This window comes from Labrus bergylta, chromosome 7 (genome assembly GCF_963930695.1).
Source record: "Labrus bergylta chromosome 7, fLabBer1.1, whole genome shotgun sequence".
Taxonomy (NCBI): domain Eukaryota; kingdom Metazoa; phylum Chordata; class Actinopteri; order Labriformes; family Labridae; genus Labrus; species Labrus bergylta.
The window spans coordinates 24,323,388-24,339,804 of record NC_089201.1 but is presented as its reverse complement, the minus strand read 5'-3'; the positions used below and the strand labels follow the sequence as shown (position 1 = coordinate 24,339,804).

At 39.1% G+C, this 16,417-nt stretch overlaps 2 protein-coding genes across 4 annotated transcripts; both read left to right on the top strand.

The window, feature by feature from the left end:
- The first annotated feature begins 288 nt into the window (after window positions 1-288).
- Window positions 289-10,324, top strand: ctdspl2a (CTD (carboxy-terminal domain, RNA polymerase II, polypeptide A) small phosphatase like 2a). Of its 3 annotated transcripts, none has more exons than XM_020659434.3 (13): window positions 289-662; window positions 3,679-3,890; window positions 4,367-4,502; window positions 4,634-4,780; window positions 4,939-5,166; window positions 5,325-5,418; window positions 6,158-6,269; window positions 6,359-6,445; window positions 6,525-6,587; window positions 6,673-6,752; window positions 7,871-7,997; window positions 8,092-8,187; window positions 9,093-10,324. In XM_020659434.3, the coding sequence occupies exons 2-13, from the start codon at window positions 3,702-3,704 to the stop codon at window positions 9,156-9,158; spliced, it is 1,425 nt and encodes a 474-aa protein (XP_020515090.2). In that variant the 5' UTR covers window positions 289-662; window positions 3,679-3,701; the 3' UTR covers window positions 9,159-10,324. The 3 variants fall into 3 exon arrangements, with proteins under 3 accessions (XP_020515090.2, XP_020515075.2, XP_020515071.2); XM_020659419.3 differs by having other exon boundaries at window positions 289-666; window positions 5,322-5,418; XM_020659415.3 differs by having other exon boundaries at window positions 290-662; window positions 5,322-5,418.
- A 1,565-nt stretch (window positions 10,325-11,889) lies between these two features.
- On the top strand, window positions 11,890-13,889 carry si:ch73-330k17.3 (IGFBP domain-containing protein). Its single transcript, XM_020659826.3, has 4 exons — window positions 11,890-12,291; window positions 13,173-13,260; window positions 13,344-13,539; window positions 13,640-13,889. Exons 1-4 carry the CDS (start codon window positions 11,964-11,966, stop codon window positions 13,697-13,699), a joined length of 672 nt encoding a protein of 223 aa, XP_020515482.1. The 5' UTR covers window positions 11,890-11,963; the 3' UTR covers window positions 13,700-13,889.
- The last annotated feature ends 2,528 nt before the right edge of the window (window positions 13,890-16,417 follow it).

The window sequence follows — 16,417 nt, the reverse complement described above, 5'->3', positions numbered from 1 at the left end:
TTTTTGTATTCTACAATTTGACCCCAGGCAGTGAGAATTAAACAAATGTGACCAAATTCCCCCCCCCCCCCTCCACACCCCCCCACCCCCCCCGACACAGACTGTAAATGGATAACGAGTGTGGTAGTTACGCTTCAGTCCAGCTGCGCACACACACGCACACTCACGCATCATCATCATCATCATCATCATCATAAGCCATTTTCCTGTTGACTCCACTCTCCACCTCCGCCACGTTGTTCCTCCTCCTCCTCCGTGTGTGTGTGTGTGTGTGTGTGTGTGAGAGAGTGTGTGTGTGTGTGAGAGTGTGTGTGTGTGTGTCGATTCCTCCTGCGCACAAACCCAACGTTATGTTTTGTGATGAGGCGGGAAATGGCGTCCGCAGACATGGATGATCACTGAACTAGCCACCGAGCAACACACACACACACACACACACACACACACACACACACACACACACACACACACACACACACACACACACACACACACACACACACACACACACAGCAGCTTGGCAGCAACAACAACCACGACCAACCAGCCAGGCCCCCCCCCCCCTCGCCCCCCCCCCACCGACCCGGTGGCCGTCCACACGGTCGCGAGCCGAGAGCTGACAACGCCGCGGCGACATCAAAGGAGCCCCTCAAAAATCACCAGTAGGTAAACAAAACAACGTCAACATGTAAACAAAAAAAGAACGGGTCGACTCGCTGCTAGCTGGAGGCTAACGCGAAGGGGGCGTAGTCTAATGGTAACAAAATGTCGCGTTAGCCCCGATTAGCTGTAGCTTTGTTTATCAGGGACTAGATGGATAAATCACCTGTTTTACACGCACTTGTTTACTGGGACACGCGTGACACGAGCTGTGGGAGTCAAAGTTATTCATGTCACTGCTTTCTGCTGCCATTGGGGGGCATTTTTTTTGTTAGCCGTAGTTAGCTCACCGTGTACTACCAGACAGCATCTGGATTACATTTTATTAAATCATTTCAAATGGTTAAAAAAAAATGGTGTTTTTTTTTTGTCACCACTCGATATCGCGTTTTGTTGTTGTTGTTGTTGTTGTTGTTGTTGTTGTCCTTTCCAACATTCTGGGGGACATGAGTGTCAAAACAAAAAGTAATGAATGTGCTAAATATCAAACAGCTGGCTAATGTTAGCTTATCTGACGTCGTTGCCCTGATGTTACATAACAGGCAGCTTTCTGCCTTCACGTTTTATTTAACAACACAAAGCAGAACTAATCTTCACAAACTAACCTGCAGGTACTCTTTGATCTTTTTACTTAAATGCCGAAAGGCCTCGTGTTTCATGTTTCACCGCCCACTCCCCTGAAAGCTTCACAGACATGAGGTTGTTTTTTAACTTTATTTATAATGTTGTGAAATGACAGTGGCAACCAAAAATATATATAAATACTGGGTGAATAAGTGTTATATACGACTTACATTAAAGTTTTAGATATATATTGACACAGTAGGCAATCATTAAGTTTCCTCCATCTAAAATAACAACCTGCTATCATAGAGTACTTATTTCCTTTTATTCTTATATAAGTGTTGTTTCTTGTTGTTGTTTGTTTTTGTTTTTTTTAGGGGGGGGTAGCAAGAAATAATAATCAGACTAATGAGGTGTCATTACACATATACAAGTATAGAGTAACGAAATGAGGTTTGGCATCTCACCAGAAGTGCAAGAATCTGTGCTGTGTACAAGTAATTACAAAATGTACAGATGTAGACTTAAAAAAAGTGAATTATTGGGTATATATGGATGGCTGGATTAATGGGATGCTATAAATATAAATAAATGCTATGAATGTAAGTATATTTTTAGGGTTATAATATACAGATTAAGGTGCAGCGAGCATGCTATACTAGATTACAGATAATATACAGAATATGGACATATTGTACAGGTCGATAACTTATCGAGGTGATATGAACAAACTATAATACAATAATACAGGTGGATGAGAGATGTGTGTGTATGATCAATAATTAAATGTTAGTTGCAGCCCTAGTTTTGGTGTCAAGAGGGGTAAAAGCAGGAACTGAAATGTAAAAGTATGTACAATACAAATCTTCATAGAAGTTTTTTTTTTTTTGCCAGAGGTCAACATAAGAGTAGAAACCATTGGGAACAATGGTTTTCACTTTCACTCTGAATGTTGTCCGATAGGTAACAGGAAGTTGCAGAACAGAAACCTCAACAATCTTGAATGTCAAAGGCATTAGAAGAAACAGTTTGTCAGGCAGACAGTAGGTTGCTGTTAAGACAATTTTTGTCATTTAATTTAATGGTAACAACTTGTATAAACCAAATTTGTATTATTGTTTTAAATGTTGATTTGTGTTTTTGTATTTAATGTTATTGATCAATTTGTTTTGGGGGGTTTTGTCATAAAAAAAAAAAAAAACATGCAACAGCATCAGTGTTTGCCTTTGAGTCCAGTGTCTGTCCTGTCGCACGACTCGCACCTAAGACTTGTCAGGTTACTGACAGATAATAATTAGAGAAGTCGATGTGTTTGAACCTTGAGAAGTAAAAGCTCCACAGCTCTTTGGACAGAATTGTTTGATAAGTGTTAAAAAAGAAATGCAGATATAAATGAAGACATTTGAAGACAAAAGCAGTTAAACAAATGAGCTCTGTTTCATTCAGTGTGCACGTTGTTGTGTTTGGGGTGAAATGATAGAAAGGACAGTTACTTTCTACTTGTGTATAGTTTTCTGTTTGAAGCTTCTTGCCCCTTTCTTTAAATACAAGTTCAGTGGTCAGTGTCATCCCCAGCACAGACAGTACTGTGAGCAACAAGGTTGAAATGAATTCAACTTTAGCTTTTGAAATACAGGATCAGACTAGATTCAGATCTAGATCATTTCTCATTAAAAATCTACTTTTGTTCATTAACCCATCCCAGAACAAGATTACTTATTGAGTGTTTCCTCTGGATGACTTCAGTGGGATTTAAGAAAGTCTAGAAAATTCACCAGAAGATAGGGCTAAACTACGTTGGGAAACACTGACAAAGTGACTTTTTTCTTTCTGGAATATACTTTTCTATTTAAAAAGAAAGGAAGAGGAAATACAACCAAATAAGTGCAGTGTATTTTGATGTCAATCAATTGATATTTAGATTTTTAAAAATCCTACTTTTAATGAGTTTGTCGTAATTCTTTTGCAAGTGAAGAAAACCGTGTAATATTGTTCAGAAAATAAAGCTTGTGGCGTGCTTTATTACATAGTTAACTACGATGAACACATTGGAAATCACGCAGGAAGACAGTTCAAACCTTCTTTCACTCCAGGAGACTCTCTGAAGACTGATGGTGACATCAGGAAGATTAAAGATCAGTCAGAAAAACAAGAAAAGAGATGGTTTTGGTTTGCATTAAAAACAGAAAAGTGGCAGCGTTATGCGCATCCTGCAAGTGCAATGGTAAAACGATTTGTTACCCCATCAGAGAGTATCAAAAATAGTGAAACGCTTGTAAGCTCGCATCAGATCTCTGTTTATACATTCTAACAGTGTAAAGTCTGCATCATAACTCTGTGTCCTGAAGTGCAGTACGAACAAGTTGTGAATTATAAATGTGGTTTTCTTAAAAGAAAAGTGAAAAATGTTTCTCATAACTCAAAGTTGATACATTGTTCTTCTTCCTCCGTCAGATTTATCTATGTGACGTCGGAGCATGATGAGGCTGAGAGTGCGTAAAGCTCCTCAGCAGCCAAACATAGGCCGTCCAACACATCCATCCAAGGCCAAACGGAAACACTGTGAAGTGGAGCCATCCCCTGTGAAAGGTCGAGGCAAAATGCAGAAGAATGAGACCGGCCTGTTCTCCACTATAAAGAAGTTCATCCGTGGAAATGCCGTCAAGGTGGGATTGCATCGTGTTTTCAGCTTCACGTTAACAAGTTCAGTGTTTCTCTTGTGACGTGAAATGAATCTCAGAGTACACGCACGCGTACTTACAGCAGCATTGGCATTGTGCTGATAATGTGAAACAGTGGCTTAAGACAAAAGACTATTACAGTGGAAATAACCAGATGCATAGTCTGTTTTTAAAAGACCAGCGCCCCTACAGTGTAGCCAACAGTGAAGCCTGTAGATTTCTGACTATAGCCTCCATACATGGAGCGTGACCTAACGCCTACGCCATGAGCACCAGTATTATAAAAATATATTGTGGTTCATTGTGATTAATCACAATTAAATTTGACAGCACTACTTCTTATTCTAAGTAAAATATTTTCAGATTGAAAGTTTAAAAAGAAAAAAAAAAGTATATATTTGAGTCATCTGTAACCCTGACTGGATTTGTAATCCTGTTTTTTTTTTTTTTTTTGAACAAAGGTGGAGCAAGATATCCCCGCCAAGAGGAGTCGTCTTGATTGTAATTCTGATAGCAATCTAATCACTTCAACGCCACAGACTAGAGGCCTTGCCAACAAATCGGTGTCCAGAGTTTGCCGGAAAACTCCAAATAGAGGTACTACAGCCTCAGATTTCTCTGTTGTAAAAGAAGTGTCTTGAGTACACATCAGAGATTCATATGACTGTTCCAAGTTATGCAAAGAGTAAAAATGTTCCTGGGTTGTTCCTAAATACTTTCTCTTCCAGACACAATGACGTGCAACAGTAAACCTATTAAACCCAATGGTAAACTTGAAGTCCCAGTCGAAGCAGCAAGCAGCCCACCTCGCACCACCCTGCTTGGAACCATCTTCTCTCCAGTCTTCAACTTTTTCTCACCAGCAACAAAAACGGGTAAAACAAAAGATCTTTTGATTTTGATGCATTAAACTCAATGCAGAATTGATTTGAAAACTGTCTTTTAACTGGTCATGGTGTCTCTAAAGCTTATTCTTTGATATGCAAGTGAAATGAACAAACTTGAACTGACCCCTCTTATCATTTGTCTGCAGCCACTCCTGGTTCAGACTCTCCTGGCCAAGCGATGGAGGCAGAGGAAATCATGAAACAGCTGGACATCGAGCAGGCAGAAGAAATGCCGAGCAGCACCCTCACGTCCACAGAAGGCATCACCCCATGTCACACAGCCCCGATTCTACCACAGAGGCTTCAGATGACCTCTGATACAAGTATAGAAGAAGGCGAGATCGTCACCGAAACTGACATGCCACCACTAACAGGTAGGACCAGCCTCACATTAAACCTTAAATTTGAGCTTACTTTCAGTAACAGAAGTTAGTGGGGGGAAAAAAGGCACGGCATGGACATGACATCACAACTTCAGCTTTCCCTTTGCTAAATGATATCAATGTAACTTTGCCATAACTGTCTTCAGCAGTTCCTGGTTGTATGCCAGATGGTGGCTACCAACACACATTACCTCCAGCTCCTGCAGAAACCTCATATGATGAGGACTGGGAAGTTTTTGATCCGTAAGTACCGAAATAAGTTTTAAAAAAAACAACTAACAATCCTAGAAATCCTGAATTTATGACAAATAACTTTAAAAGCTTCTAAGTCAGACTTTTAAGTATAGAATTAAGTGATCACACGTTTTTATTTTGATCTTTGGCTCACCAACTTTTTGTGATCAGAATATTTTTTGCTTCATTCCTCTTGGAGTCAAAACCAAGGGTACATTGCATGTTGGGCTTAGTCCCAATATACCCCTCGCCCCTACCACTTTGCCCTACCCCTACGTCTAACATGCTCTCTGAGGGGACGAGGGTTATCCGGATTCTTGTTGGAATGGAGGGGTAGGCTGACATGTTAGGGCTACATGGCTCTTTTAAACTGAGACTCTACACACTCCAGAGTGTTATGAGAAATCTACCAGAATGTATATCCGGTAATGACGTCGATCACTACTGATGTCGTATCAGGGTCTTGAAGGGTCGTCCCATTTTTGTAGGGGGGAATTTCACCACAGCAAAGGGGCACCCTCAAAAACAAAGGCAGGGGGTTAAGATTAGAAATGGAACTGAGCCTTTGTGTGGCTGAGCAGAGCTGGCTGCAATGTGAAGCTCTGAACCCCTAGATGGCAGCAGAAACCAGAAAGTCCGTCTGAGTACCTTGTGAATAGATTTGACTCCATGTAAACATTACTAATTTACCTCCAGCCAGGACTCGCGTCATGAAAAATTCACTTTTTTTCTGCTCTTTTGCCCTCAGGTACTTCTTCATCAAGCATGTGCCTCCGCTGACAGAAGAGCAGTTAACACGTAAACCAGCGCTACCTTTAAAAACACGCAGCACGCCAGAGTTTTCTCTCGTCCTGGACCTGGTGAGCAGTGAAATGTTTCTCGTCGCTAACTGTGAGCTCTCATGAAAAATAAAATGGACTTTGATGAATTTATCTTTTTTTTCTGTCAGGATGAAACTTTGGTCCACTGTAGTTTGAATGAGCTAGAAGATGCAGCCCTGACATTCCCTGTGCTCTTTCAAGACGTTATATACCAGGTAGTAACTGTGAAAAGCAACTCTTCAGTTCAAAGCTTTAATTTCCTGAGTCACCTGTGACCCTATTTTGTTTTTCTAGGTGTATGTTCGGTTGAGGCCCTTTTTCCGTGAGTTCCTTGAACGCATGTCCCAAATGTATGAGGTGAGACTCCCTTTAATTTCCTCATTTGAAGAATTTGTTTGAATTGACATATTACTCATTCATGTCTGTTTGATTCAATTTTCAGATTATCCTCTTCACCGCGTCGAAGAAAGTCTACGCTGACAAACTGCTCAACATCCTGGATCCGAAGAAACAGTTGGTCAGGTTGGTGACTGGACATGACTCTGTAACGGCTTTATGATAAATGTTTACTTTAGTGCTCGGCTGGTTTTGTAGTGTGTCAGCTTTTAGCTGTAATAATGAGGATGAAATGTAAGTGTCGGTATAAAGTTTGTGTCGGTATAAAGTTTACATGAAAATACGGCCAAATAAATAATGGACTTCATCCATGAGTCAGCTAGCAGAGATGACTGGGTTCATTCTTCAACTAGCCACGGTTAATTATCAAAAATGTATTTATTTTCAATCTATTAAAGACGTGTAGTGGAATTAAAAAGCTTCCTTGTTGGATTAGGTTTGTTATGGATTCAAAGTTTCCATTGTGATGTTTCAGGTTTATCTCGTTTGTTTCTTTGTTCTGACGTCTTTGTTGAGTCCTCCACACACACACACACACACACACACACACACACACACACACACACACACACACACACACACACCTTATTTCAAGTAGTCTTTTTGCCTGCTCTAACTTGCTCCTTTAAATCAACAGATGACCCTCATGTTACTATTTAATGCTTCGTTAGTTCGCTTTTAAAAAAAATCTTTACTTTTCTCTTTTCCTGACAGTCGTTCAGAAATTCTTTGCTCTTGTCACTTCTTTTCAAACGAGTCAGGATCATCCACATTAGAGCCCGACCGATTAATCAGTTTCCTTACACCAGCAGAGTGTGCAACGAGCATTATCACCCAGTGGTGACGCACGTACATGCGCAGTTAGTTAGAAGTTTGGTCTCGTCTTCATTATACTGAAAATCTTTTCCTCAAGTATTTGATATATGCATTTGAGGGATCAAAGCAATACATGTGTCCATTTATCTCTATCTATCTCTACAGATTTCATAGATCTAAGAAACATATCGGCCGATTTATCGGTATCAGATTTAGCCTCCTCTACACCAAAAATCACAAATACTGCCGGGGCCTAATCCACTGCACCAATAATACATTATTCTGACCTTGTAAATACTCCAGTTCAAGAAGGATGTTGTTTTTTCTTTAATTTATTTGTCTTCAAGAAACCGTTTAAAAAAAAAACACACATTTAATTGCATGTTTTAATGGAGGATATAATCTCTTTTTGTGTTTTTCTTTTCCAGACACAGACTATTTCGTGAGCACTGCGTGTGTGTCCAAGGAAACTATATTAAAGACCTGAACATTCTGGGACGGGATCTTTCCAAGACGATAATAATCGACAACTCACCCCAAGCCTTCGCCTATCAGGTAAACGTAATCACACAGAGATAAACCAGTTTAAATAAAGGGGGGGGGGGGGGGGCTTACATTTATGTTAATGAGTCTGTTTGTCATTTTTCAGCTTTCCAATGGGATCCCTATTGAGAGCTGGTTTGTGGATAGAAATGACAACGAGCTTCTAAAGCTCGTCCCTTTCCTCGAGAAGCTGGTGGAGCTGGTATGTATGATGACTGGCACTCTTTAGCTTTCTTACTCATAGAGAGTCTCACGATTGGATGTACAGTTACTTTAGTATTCTACAAGTGAGAAAAAAGATCCATCCATCATCTATACGTCTGATCCCATTCGGGTCACGCTGGGGATGAAGCCAGCCAATCCCAGCTCAGCTATCATCGGGCGAGAGGGGGGAATGTGTCAATTATAAATTCATGTGGATCGAGTGACGAGGTTTAAATTAAGATCAGATGACAGAGATATAATTTATTTATTATCAACTGCATGCTATAAATCTGTTTGTGACAAAAACACTCTTAGCTCTTTGACCTGAGAGTAAAAGTTATTTCTTATGCACACAGAATTTTTAAAAGTAATGCAAAAGCATATAATCAAATAAGAAATCACAGTCCGCTCATATCTTCATTTAAGATGATTACTCATCTAGAGGGTTCCTGCTCTGTCAGCAGCTCTACTTTAACACGCTCAGAAGCCAGTTCAAAAGGGAAACTGGGGATAAAGCCAGCTGGGAAACAGTCCTACGTTTGGGTTATAATGTGAATTTTTGTTGAAACTGTTTCAAATATATGTTGATTCAATTTTGCAATAGTTTTATTTAAATAAAAATAACAAGAAGAGTACTTAATTCATTTTTGAAGTTAGCATATGTGGCAGGATAGCATGTTTGAGCTATCAGGAGCGAATTAACGGGAGTTTGTTTGTTTTCCTGGAGGCCGGTGGATCTGCATGCCCTGAAAATATATTAATGATATAAGTAGCTGAAATGTGCATATGGTGAAAACCTCATCCTGTCATCCACCTGGCTTTACACACATCATTGTGAAACCAAAGTCATTTAGTAGTAGTAATCTTAATAGTTCCTTGTTGTGTTTACTTTGTGTGTCACAGAACGAAGACGTCAGGCCGCACATTCGAGAACAGTTTCGTCTGCACGCCCTCCTTCCTCCAGACTGAACGCCTCATGTTCCTCTTTTATGTCCCAGATGGTATCAACATTGGAAAAAAAATCCCAGAAGAAAATATTCAATGAATTACTCTTTGCAAACACAACATTGCCATTCTACCGTAATTGTTATACTTTTTTTAATCATGGAGAAAAAAAAAAAAAAGAAAAAGATAAAATATGAAGCTATGTCGGGGTCAAAAAGCCCGGGATGTTTTTGAACCAGACTGAGAACAAACTTTTCACTTTTTGCTCACTACTTTTTATTCCGACGGCCCCCTGGAAGGTGTTCAGTCTTTTTAAGAACCATTTTTGGATTGACAAAACTGAATGTCATGCAGTGTTGGATTATGTGGACCTTGTCGGCTCCAGCCTGACCTTGAACGGCCAGTAACACTTGTATCATATTCACTCTGTTGTAGATACTGTACATATGTTTTTTCTTTAAGGTTTTTAAGTTGTTTTATTTTCACTTCAGGTTTGAGTACGTATTCTCTGATTGGGTTGCTTTTATAAACCAACATGTAAGTATGTTTGCTTTTAAGTTGTTGAAGAAACGGCTGCTTCTCTGTTGTATGCCTGCCTTCTTCCTGTCATGCTTTACTCCATTACATGCAGCTGTCTGTAACAAGGTGCAGTTTTGTTTTTATATAAAAAAAAAGAAAAGAAGTATCTTTGGGAGGAAAATGTTTCAGAAAGGATATTTTCAAAGTGTATGTAATGTAAGCTGGAATAGGGTCTGAACTGAATACAAAGCCATCATGGCTGAATTCTAATTAGAGATTTCTATTTGAGCGTCCATGTCTGATTACGACACCTTGATCATCCTCTAAAACAAAAGCGGCGGGGTGGGGGTAGGGTGGGAGAGGTTCAGGCATCTTGCACTTTGACATCCAGCCCTTTGTAAGTTGATGTGAAATCTTGTCACTTTTCTACACAGGTGTGTATCACCTCAGTTTGTTATGTGTGTGTGGGGGAGGAGGGGGGGGGGGGGGTTAAATTGTAGCACCAGCAAATTGCCAACATGTTTGCTTTAAATGTTGTTTTTCCAAGACGTCTTGTTTGTGGGATCTTTACGATGTAGGAGTCACGAGTTTTATTGACTATTGAATGATCACTCCTGTTGTATTCAGTGTTACTTAATGGTTTCCTTGAAAATAAAAACATTTTTATATGACGCAGAGTGTCCTGTAAATCATGTAAATACATGATTATATCATACATTTATAGTAAGATTTAGTTTAGTGAGAAAACATCTAGATAACTTGCATTCAATACAGCAGCATTGATCAAGATAAGTGAGCTCTACCAGTGATGTAGAAAACATCTGTCTTACTGTTATCAGACTGTCATCTGTAGATCGTGCACAGCTGCTCTATAATGTTTAAGGGCAGAGTTATAATCTGGACACTTTGACAAAATTGTCAGGGGACCTGGATTATTAAATTGTCAACATATGAGGGAATCTTTGAAGCAGAAGCTTCACGTCAGTGAAAACCTTTTTTTGTAGATCTTTTTTAGAGGTAGCAGAACTTTTCCTACCATGTACCAAACCTAATGTAGCCACTAACACCAACAGCTGCCAACAATGTGAGAATAAAAGATTACTATAATATTAATGATACAAAACTATCTGTTACACAAACAGTACTTGTTTTTATGCAACAATCAACACTTTTTTTTCTTTTGCTTAAATAACAACCTGATGAGTTTTCAGCTAACTGTTTATCTTAGTAATGATGTTAGGAGTTCAGGTTCCATTGACCCTTCAATCATAACCACAGGATAATTCTGTTTTTTTTTATTTCCATATGTATAACTACATTTTACAACACTTCTTCTAAAAATGAAATCACTTTTCTTTGTAATCTAATGTTAAAAGCTCTTACTGACCAACAGGTGCAAACAAAATGAAAAAAGAGTTCTTAAGACTGTAAATGGAAAAATATTTTTTATACTGAAGTTAAAGATTAGACTGAGGCACATTCCAACTTTGACTAAGAATTCATATTTTTAAAATATGTACCCGGTATGTGTTAGAAAACAGACAATATCACGGACTCTTAATGGACCAAGGATATTGGTTTAATGTTGGAACTTTTTTGCAGACACATGAAAGAATAATGTTGATGTTTTGATATTATTATGGCCATACTTTGATGTTGCTGTGGAATCATATTTAATCAAATTAAAGATTCTTTTTAAATGACTAATTAGTAAAAAAAAGTTATTTGAATTCTTTGGAATACTTTACGCCTGAAATACTTCATTTCTTTGTTACATTTTTGTCCCATCCAGCTGCATGCTGTCTCATATAAAGTCATAAAAAGACAAATGTCAGATATTTTCTTAAGGTGGGCATCTATTGTCGTCAACACAACCTGCCAGAGTTTCTAAAATGCCAAACTTACAAGATGTCTCGATCAGATAACCTTCTCATGTCTAATCCTTTTGTTCTCTTAAGAAATAGGTCATTACCTGGTTGAAGGTGTGCACTGAATTGCCCCCTCTAAAGGTCAGGTGAGTCCCAACACAAAGGGGGCCAGTCTTCATCAGACTTATCTCACCGTGTTCAGACTGAGGAATTATTTCTAAACAAAATCACACTGTTGATAGTGTAAAGATAAGATGTGGGGATAATTAACTGTGTATTTCAACTAAATCCACCCAGTCAGCCCACCTGCCCTCTATTGGCTGCTGGTGGGGGGTGGAGGTTGTGGATCATAAACTATGAAGCCATGCTAGTGTGTGGGGCTGACGTATATAAAAGGTGACCACAGTGTTCTCACCTCTAGACAATATTAGGTGGATCAAAGATGTGGATGCTCCTCTTTTCAAGTGCCTTGTTGGGGGCGTTGGGGGCACAGGAGACGGCTTCCAGAGAAACTCAGCAGCTTCAGGCTCTACACTGCCCACCATGCGAGCGCATACACTGCTCGTCCCGGCGGGCGCTGAAGCTCCAGTGTAAAGGTGGTGTGACGACAGGGGTGTGCGGCTGCTGCCCCGTGTGTGCCAGAGCAGAGGGGGAGGCCTGCGGAGGAACGTGGGACTACCTGGGCAAGTGTGACAAGGGGCTGGTGTGTTTTTACCAGGACTCAGCGGCTGACAAAGCAGACATGGAGCGCAAAGGGATCTGCAAAGCAGGTGAGATTCAGCCTCGAAAGTATCAAAGAGGCGATGTGGACTGGATGTCTTTTTTTATTTTTTTGACAGAAGGAGCCAAACTTTGTCACATTTACCACAAGCTTAGTTAAAGCAGTGTCTTGTGCATCACAATGAAACATAAAAAGTACAAAAAAAATCTGATTTGTTTTCATTCAGAGTTTGAACTTTGAAGTTTCTCTTTTCTGTCTGCTTTCATATCAAGCAAAGGTTTTCTACTATACCCACACAAATGGGTCTTTATTGTTTATGTCTGTATCTCTACTGGAAAAAAAAAACAATAGATTTGAAATAAACATAAACATATAGGGAGAAACCGGGCATGAAAACAGTCCATTACAATTAAGATTCCCATGGTCAAAATGTAACTTCAGCACAATTATAAGATCAAAAGAATTAAGTAAAATAACAAAAACCAGTGCTGGATTTCTTCCATTAGTTTTGAATTTTTGAAGTTATTACAGTCATTACAAAATATAAGCTGCCTCTTAAGGTTGTAGCTGACTAAGGGGAGGGGGCTGTAGTTTTTGGCTTCTTTATTCCATCAAAGTGTACACTATAGTAATGGAGCGTGTGGTAAATGTAGTTTACGAGCTGTGAGACTGATAGTGAGCTCAAGGCTTCCTTTGATTCAAAGGTTTCTGCTAACAGTTCAGCCATCATTACACCTCTTATCTCCTCACAGTGGACAGAGTTGTCACTGTTTATCGATACGCTATCAGACGTAGTAAGAGATTATTTTTCTTTTGTTATGCTTTGTTGCTGCTCGGGGAAATATGTAAATATTAAATGTGATATATGGCTTTGTCGTTTTTAAAGTCCCACCTCTGTGCCTAATGTTGGTTTTCAAATGTTTTGTGCAGTGATTGAATCCTTGAATCCTGAGGTTTGTCACCCAGAGTGCACAAAGGAATACTGCCAAGCCAACCCCTCTGAAATATGCTCTGCCAGGTAACTGAAAACTACAAAGACATCCCCCCCCCCACCCTCGTATCATCTTGTGCTGCATCAAACACATATGTGATGCTCTGTAGGTTTGTGTCTCTGGAGAGTAAAGACTGCCAGGGCTCCTGCCAACACACCTCGTGTTCGAGCTGTCTGCTGCTGAAAGCCCCGTCATGCCCCCAGACCTGCAGCCCCTCCGATTCCTCCTGCCTACATCACTTTGGAAGGTGTGTGCACCAACACCTGACGGCAAATCATAGTCCTGTATGCCACAACAACCTGCAGGTAAGGAGAACATAAACAACAAAGTCCCCATTTGTTTTTTACATCGACTGCTATATCTCTCATAAACAAAACCAACACTTTGTCTTTCTTTTCTTCGTAGAGTCATTCTGAGGGACATTTTCTGTGTTTTGTTCCTGCCTGTTCAAACTCTCAGCAGTAACTCTCCGTGTATAAGGAGGACACTCAGAGGAAACTCGCTCATGTAGCACGATGTAAAAATGGCAGCTATCTGTAAACTTTGTCTTCTTGATCCAACGATCACATTATGAATGCAGTGTACATCTGAATAAAAACCTGTAAAATGTTATGTATCTTTAATAAAGAGAAATAAAAGTTCATGTCATTCTGAACTCTCTTCTCTTTATTTGAATGTGTTCAATGGGAACAGTGTTTTAGAGGTCACAGATTTGTTTGTATAAGGTGGATCTCCTCTAGGTCTTACTTTATCTTGTCACTTCATGAACATTTTTATCAATGAGCTGTGTTTTGGGTTTTATAGCGTTTTTGGAATGTTTTATTGTGTATTTTGTGTAGTTAAGCTCTGTTTTATCTGGCCTTAACAAATTTCCACTATGAAATATTCTCAATAGAAAAACCTCTGAAAACCCTTTACACGTCCATTTCATAAGCCCGGTGTGAAGGAGAGCGATGTGTCCATCAAACCTTCTTTACTGTTTACTGCCTGATGAAGGTCGAGTTCTGAAATGTTGCCAATAAACGTTTGTTTGCAAGTTAGACGGTGTGAGGGAGTTTACCGTTAACCTCTGAAATATTAACATGACATTTTTATAGTAGGTTACAAAGTCTATACAAGAAAACATTGTTTTTGTACTATCAAGATATTATCTAACTTGAGTGCACAAGATTCTTTTTTTTTTTTTTTTACTTTTTGGGACTTCAGGGGCTCCATAGATGATAGGTTTTGTGTGAATGAATCTTAACATTAACTCAGAGTCATACATTCTCTATTAAACTATTTCCCTGTTAGTAAATAACAAACACTTTTGTTTCAGCTCGTCTTCACAGCTGATGAATTCTCTAAAGTTTTCCACTCTACATACTGAAGCTACATACATTTTAAAATGGCAAATCAAAGGAGGTGATTAAGTGACGGTCATTAATGAAGCACCTACTTACATGATAACTGTACATCATCTGCATATAGTGTTGATTTGATTGTTGCTAACACACTGAACTACAGTTGTTCCTGAGGTAGGGTTGGTTCAACGCACCATCCTGCCTCAGTCCTAAATGTACCTCACAGAGCTGCACTCTGTGACCTCTCATTTCATCTTTAATAACTCATTTTATAGAGAATGATGAACCACAACGTTTTTGTACAATTTGAATAATTAGAAACTTTTTTTTTTTTTTACATGAAAGTGAATAATGATGATAATAGAAGTGAGAAAACATCGTCTTTTTGGATCGGCACCATTTTCCCACTACTTCACAGGAGAGGTAAAGCGTCTTGAAGTGCCCCTCTGCCATCGCTGCCCCCCTGACAGACAATGGTTATTGAATAACAGACACTTTATGAGGCAGCAATAATGAAGCGAGTACAAACAGGGAATAAAGTGTGGACCAACAATGGACGGTTTGTTCTGTGTCCTTCAAAAGTGAGCCGTTTCTGAAGAGAAGTTGTTTATCTGAGGGATTTCGCAAGAAGGAATATTTTTTTTATACTAAAACAAAGGCTTGCCTTTTCTTTCATCTTCTTCTAACAATTGCGTCACTGAAGCAGCGTGTAAAATGTACACACTGCTTAATCAGGGAGAAGAAAGGACTCTGCGGCTCCTGCTCCAATTTGATGAGTAAACAAACAGGAGCACGTGTCAAAAAGACAAACACTGGACAGTAAAGAAGAAACAGCACGTCTGCTATCAGTTAGAAAGCAATAATGCTCAAATAAAGTCAATCATTACTAAATAAAGCGTACTATGATTGCTTCCAAATTGGCTTTAATAGAACTGCGATGAAATGTACATCATATATGATGTCAAATCTTCGATCTCTGAACGCAGCACTCGATTGCTTTGTTTGGTAATTTGCCCTCTTACAAGGCTGTAAGGCAAACAGTAAAAAGAAATATCTCCAATCCTCCCGTTAGTACATTCTTATGCTTCCTAATGCAGATAGAAATCAGCATATCAGGTTTGTATTATTAAGACAGGATGCGTCAACAAAGGAGCCGCCTCTGTTATCAGTCCCATAACGCCGTCTCACTTTTTTTACTGATAAAAATGGCGGATCACAAAGGACCGACTGCGTGCCAGACGTAATAAATGCGCCCGTCACAGAATTCAAGAGTTTGAATAAAACTCAAAACCCGAGAACAATAGAAGAGCTTATTAAAACAAGGCTGCAGCGCTATACAGGACTACTGTCATGGTGCCTGGATGGACTTTAAAACAAGCCTAAAACATTTTCTTCTTGACTTACATCCTCTTCTGCTACAGTGACGTAAAGGAATACACCTGAACTTATTCTAAAGGTTATCTGTTGTGTGATCCATCGTTTGAAATACTGTATGTAAACACAGCTTAGATTTGTGATGTTATTCATTTCTTAATTTAAACAGTACAATTATATTTATTACCCTTAAGTTAGACTTCATTCAAGAGTTTTAAAAATATGTTTAAATTCATACAATTATACCTGTAGAAGTAAACATTTAAAATTAAACTTGTGGTTTTTTGTTTTTTTTTAATAAATTGATGCGTCAAATTCAAGGAAGCTTCTTATGAATTATTTCAGGATGTCTTAAATGTTCTTGTGTTTGTATCATAAAGAAAGAAAGAAGCTTTAGCAGTTTTAAGAGTAAAATTTTTTTTTTTTTGACAAAGGCTTAATCTGATGACATCACTCTGGGCTGATG

Bases quoted from the DNA above. Each gene is read 5' to 3' on its own strand.
- si:ch73-330k17.3 (XM_020659826.3), top strand. From the start codon at position 11,964: ATGTGGATGCTCCTCTTTTCAAGTGCCTTGTTGGGGGCGTTGGGGGCA. The intron at 12,292-13,172 runs GTGAGATTCAGC...TGTTTTGTGCAG, and splicing joins CAAAGGGATCTGCAAAGCAG to TGATTGAATCCTTGAATCCT. The intron at 13,540-13,639 runs GTAAGGAGAACA...TTTTCTTCGTAG, and splicing joins TATGCCACAACAACCTGCAG to AGTCATTCTGAGGGACATTT.
- ctdspl2a (XM_020659419.3), top strand. From the start codon at position 3,702: ATGATGAGGCTGAGAGTGCGTAAAGCTCCTCAGCAGCCAAACATAGGC. The intron at 3,891-4,366 runs GTGGGATTGCAT...TTTTGAACAAAG, and splicing joins TCCGTGGAAATGCCGTCAAG to GTGGAGCAAGATATCCCCGC. The intron at 6,270-6,358 runs GTGAGCAGTGAA...TTTTTCTGTCAG, and splicing joins TTTCTCTCGTCCTGGACCTG to GATGAAACTTTGGTCCACTG.